Source organism: Aplidium turbinatum, chromosome 10 (assembly GCF_918807975.1).
Source record: "Aplidium turbinatum chromosome 10, kaAplTurb1.1, whole genome shotgun sequence".
In the NCBI taxonomy this organism is placed as follows: domain Eukaryota; kingdom Metazoa; phylum Chordata; class Ascidiacea; order Aplousobranchia; family Polyclinidae; genus Aplidium; species Aplidium turbinatum.
In genome coordinates this window covers 16583078-16588676 of record NC_137481.1, presented here as the reverse complement: position 1 = coordinate 16588676, position 5599 = coordinate 16583078, and the positions used below count along the sequence as shown (strand labels likewise).

The window sequence follows — 5599 nt, the reverse complement described above, 5'->3', positions numbered from 1 at the left end:
AGAAATCTGCCCATCCATGTGCGAAAAAAATTGCTCGAGCTTCTTCGTTACAGTAAAATCGCCCCCCTAAACAGTAAAATCGCCCCCCAATTTCAAAAATTGTACAAATCGCCCCCGCAATAACCAAAATCGCCCCCGTTGAAGAACACTGCTCTAACCTAACTCTAACCCTACGCACTTAACCCTAACCTGTCGACCTAACGTCCTGTCGACCAACTGTCTTGTCGACCAATTGTCCTGTCGACCAAATGTCTGTCGACCAATCGACCGTGCACCTTGAAAACGTACCTACTCACTGGTCTACACGATTTTTGCTCCACGAACTTTGAAAACTGATTTAGAGTAATTTTGGGTTGCTGAATCCGACTCTTACCTCAGATTTATCCTTAAATTCCTATCACGTCAGGTTTGTGAGAATAATAACAGCTAATTGTTACTTTTGTCAAAAGTGAAAGATTTGATGTTGCGTTTATTGCACATACACATTGTGCTATATCCAGAAATCCAGGCCATGTGGTGCATAAGTATCTGAAGTATACCCACCAACTATAATTTTGATACCAATTTGTTGTCTAAGCAACATTATTAACAAGGCAGTAATAACAAGCTAAAAGGGAGGCTAAAAGTATAACTGGCCCCTCCTCCGTCAATGTATTGCATGAAACCACAAAGATTTAAGCAGGCCTGTGACAATGCTTGTCCACTGTCCAGTAACCTTATTTAAGCTGTTTTGGCCCGTCTAACACTAACCTTTCGTTATAGCACTGCATATGTTGGTGGTAAACGCAACGCCAAATATTTCACTTTTGATAAAAGTAACGATTTGTTATCATATCTCACAAACCTGACTTGATAGGATAAATCTGATGCCAGATTCGGATTCAGCACCCCAAAATTACTCTAAATCAGTCTTCAAATTTTGGAGCAAAATAATTTTTTTTGTAGACCAGTGTTACTTTAGTTGCACATAAAATTCTGCTAGCCAAGTAGTTTTTCTTGAAAACTTGTTTTTTAAATAAACTTTTAAGTAAATTTTACGAAGAAAGTCTAGATTTAATGTCATTATTGTCTTTTTTTGTCATTTTATTGACGAAACACACCCGAGCTTTCAATTTGATGTTTTAATCTTGAATTTGATGTTTTTTATGAAAAAATTTGATGTTTTAAAAATTGATGTGAGTGGCAACACTGCCTCAAAAAGCAAAAACTTGGTTGTATCAGATCATCCATTTTGCAGACATCTTTTAGCAAAAAGTATGAATCTATTATTTGGTGAAATACTTTTACAATAAATTTTTAGGTGTAAAATTAATAATGGATCTGGGATATCCAGAAATTGTTGAATCTGATCTCTGAAAGCAAAGATTGGATCAAATCCTAAAAATCTTGGATCCATATGCCTTTGATGCTGAGATGGTCATCTTTTGTATATATATTTTTTCAACTAGCTTACTTGTGATAAGATAAAATTATAAGTTTTGCTTAGAAAGAAACACAAAAGATGGTTGGCTATACCTAAAGTTTTTTATTACAGCATACAAAAAATAAAAAGTAGACATATGCTGTGTTCACTGAGTAACGCATGATATGTTAATTTTGTTGCTCATGATTTTGAAGGATGAAAATTTGTAAATCTAAAAAATCTTTTGCAACTGTTTCAATAAACATACAAAACAAAGTAACTTCAATGGGTTGAACGTATTTCATTTTTATCACACAAAAGAAAATAGGACATAATAAAAATAAACTTTCAAATGTTTTTGACACCTATCTGTGTCCTAATCCATTTTGTGTCAGTTTATTGTAATTATATTGTACTTTCTTATATGAGAAAAACTCATTGTAAGTTACTTTGTTTTGTATGTCTGTGAAATAACATTAGCAGACTCTCTACCAAAGCTTTATTTCAATAAAGTTAATTATATTTTTATGACAGGAACCTTAATTTGTATTTGACAATGGAAGATAAGTTGCATTTCACAGTGACAAAGTATATTACCTATGTTTTCATATGACAGGAACCTAAGTAGTTTTTGACAATGGAAAAGTTACATTTTACAGTGACAAAATACATTACCAAGTGCTGCCTAAAGTTACAACTTAATGACAGCACTCTTGCAAGTGCATGTATTTTTTATCACAAGTTCTACAAGCAATGCAGCACAGATGATTATGATCCCTACACCATTGCAGCTACTGCTATATATTTAGCAACAAAGGTAGAAGAACAGCATACAAGATTAAGAGACATTGTAAATGTTTGCCACCGTACAAGCCAACCGACTAGCCCCCATCTTGAGCTAAGCTCTGAGTTTTGGAAATTGAGAGACACTATTGCATCTTGTGAACTTCTAATGATGCGAATTTTGCAATTTCAAGTTACATATGTTCATCCTCACAAATATTTGCTTCATTACCTGTTGTCTTTGTCGCAGTTATTGCATAAAAGGGATTGGTCACTTAACCCCATATGTGATACAGCATGGGCGATTTTAAAAGACAGTTATTTACATAACTCTTGCCTTGATCATGTACCTCAACTACATGCTATTGCGGTAGTGGATTTAGCACTGAAGTGTTGTAAGATAGATGTACCATTTTCAAAGCATACTGACAAACAATGGTGGAAGGTGTTGTATGAACAGTGTTCGTATGATGATATTACCGCTCTACAGTGTAAAATAATCGATATATACGATCTTGAGTCTAGTTAAAGATGTTTTTAACTTTTTATGTCAAGTACATGTACACGTTTACATTCAATGTCACAGTATGAAGCCATTTTTGGACATAATATTATTGTCTCCAAAACTAAATTTTTATATTATAATTTTTGGCAACATTTGTTTTGATCACATCTTTTTTGCTTACTGAGTGGTAGATTTCAGAAACTTCAAACACTTCTAACAGTGTGTAAGGTTTCAGCAAAACTGCATAGATTTTGCTATACTGGCACAGTACCAACTTTGCAACAATCAATCCCACGATAGTTACAAGAAAAATTTTATTTTGTCACCTTTTAAGCAGTACCAATACAAAATAAAACTGAGGTCATGATATTGAACCACACAATATTATAAACTACGTTTTTACGATCTTATTTCTATGGAACTCATGGTACAGTCGCTTAACTATGATATTGTTGGAGTTTCAGTAACATTATAGTTTTATGTGCAATTGTTCATTTACTCAGCAAAATCTGTCTTTTATGCTGAAGCAATATCTGCGGACATTGAATCAATGCAAAAAGGACGGCTTAAAAAGCGTGTGAATTTTTTATTTGAGATTTAAATCATGTGGTTCAATTACAATAAAAACAAGAGCCCAAAGTGTAGAAGAGTAAACCTGTTTTTTAGAATATTGCAACCAAATATTTTATTTTTCTTTGAAAAAGTTTAGTTTCTATATTTTGGGCTCTTTAGTTTTTGATCAGATTAACCACACATTGGGCCTGCAGCACAACATTGATCAAAATATCCATATATGGTAGCAATAATTGATTCGCGTCAATGCTTGACCATAATTTTGGTCAGGGATTCATAGAATAAAGAGATGACCAACTCGGCTGCGATATCTGACAAGTGGAGGCAAAAATGCTGCCAGATATTTTTTTATATACATTTTTTGGCCATCTTTAAGGTAGTGGTCGCCCAACGCTTGTTTGTTTAAAACAGCGTTTCTCAAAGTGGGTGAAATCGCCCCCCTGGTGGCGATTTCGAGCGCCAAGGGGGCGATAAAATCAAAGGGGGGCGATCGGGGGGCGAAAACACTCAAAGGGGGCGAATTTATTAAACCACCAATAACAGTCCAACGCGCAAACCATTTACTGCAAAAAGATGAATCCAACTTGACCGACAATGTGTCGCTGCTGCTGCTTGGATATGTGCGTTTTGTTCATAATATAAGAACAAGAAGAAATGATTTTTTCGCTCAGTCTTCCTACAGATATTCAGGCATCAAGCATCTTTAATGCAGTGAAAAACTTCTACGAAGAGAAGGGGATTCCACTGAAGAATATTCTACAATGCGCAACTGATGGTACTCCGGCAATGGTTGGAAAGCATCGAGGGTTCATTGCACTGATAACAAGAGCAATTCCTGGACTTATTGCAATACATACATTTTCAGATCTCGTGGACCTCCTTGTTCCAAACTGGGTGGTACAACCATTTTCTACCGAACCTACAGACATACTGTAGAAGTGGAACTTCAAGAGCAGTTCATTGATATGCAAACAGAAGTCAAGAGTGAACTTCAGAAATGATCGATACGATTTGTTTTGGTGGGTTATAGGCAAATTGTTCGAAAGCAATTGTTCGTAAAGCGATTGTTCGTAAACAGTTTTTCGTAAAACAATTGTTCGTAAACTGTTGTTGGTAAAATGAAATCCGTAAAACAACTCTTCGTAAAGCATTTCTTCGTATACATCAAATTTCAACTGCATGCACGAAAAAATGCTTTAGGAAGAGTTGTTTTACGAAGAATTAATTTTACAAACGATTGTTTTACGAACAATTGCTTTACGAAAAAAACGTCGGACACTGTTTTGGTGCCAGGTTGCTGGCAAATATGAGCTTCTCTGGAAAGAAGCTAGAATGCGAATTTTGTCGTTTCTTACTTCATATAGCCTATGGTTGAAAAGGGGTTTCGGCTGTGACATTGATGCTTTCAAAGCAAAGAACTCACTTGCTAGTTCATAAACGGGATGATCTTCGACTCTATCTTACGAAGATGTCGCCAAACATTTCAAAACTGTGTAAAAGTTGCCAAGCTCATCTATCCCATTGAACATTATCATGTTACTGTCAATTTCGTTGATTAAATTCCCAAAACTAAATTTGTCTACCACTCTATTATCAATGTTTATTTTACATGACAGAATTAGGGCGGCGAAATTTTATTTCAATAACGAAAAGGGGGCGATGGACTAAACAAGTTTGAGAAACACTGGTTTAAAACTAACCTGAAGTTTAAAATTGCTCAAAATTGAGTTAGTTGTGTTACTTTGCAATAAGAATGTATATGAGTCATTCCATTATAATTCAACAAATTTTAAAGAAATTTTACACTACCACCTCTTAGATTTTCTTCATTTTTACATATTTAGTACATATTTTAGAATAATATTCATAACTGTTGGAATTTTTTTGATACCTTGTATCGTTTTCAAGTTATCGCGATTTAAAATTTCACATTTTTGCCACTAGTGGCGCCATTGTGCGTGGGAACATTTTGGGAAAATGCTCTAAAGTCACCATTTCTTGTCCAATTATGATGAACAAAGTGTCTATTCCCATGTTCTCATGGGTGAGGAATTCAATGATGCTATTAAAATATCAAAAAAACAATTGCTTGATATGAAAATCTTCATGTTAATTTTAAAAAGTTCCTCAAACTTTAAGGCCCCCCCACTCCCCCATGATTGCAGAATTTTTTTTCTGATTGGCTCCATTTTGTAAAGTGATTGTTTAGTTACCAAGAAACGGAAAATCTTTCACTGAACTTTTCTCTAAGTGCTTTTACCACATTAACTGTTAGCATACCCATTGCAAGCTAATAATTGTATTTAAGCTATTGTGAAGTTAAGGATAACGATTAT

General features: G+C 34.7%; 1 protein-coding gene across 1 annotated transcript; it reads left to right on the top strand.

Moving 5' to 3' along the window:
• Positions 1 to 2023: 2023 nt before the first annotated feature.
• On the top strand, positions 2024 to 3378 carry LOC145778622 (cyclin-Q-like). The gene has a single exon (XM_082590151.1). It carries the CDS (start codon positions 2040 to 2042, stop codon positions 2712 to 2714), a length of 675 nt encoding a protein of 224 aa, XP_082446277.1. The 5' UTR covers positions 2024 to 2039; the 3' UTR covers positions 2715 to 3378.
• Positions 3379 to 5599: the final 2221 nt, after the last annotated feature.

Bases quoted from the DNA above. Each gene is read 5' to 3' on its own strand.
- LOC145778622 (XM_082590151.1), top strand. From the start codon at position 2,040: ATGGAAAAGTTACATTTTACAGTGACAAAATACATTACCAAGTGCTGC.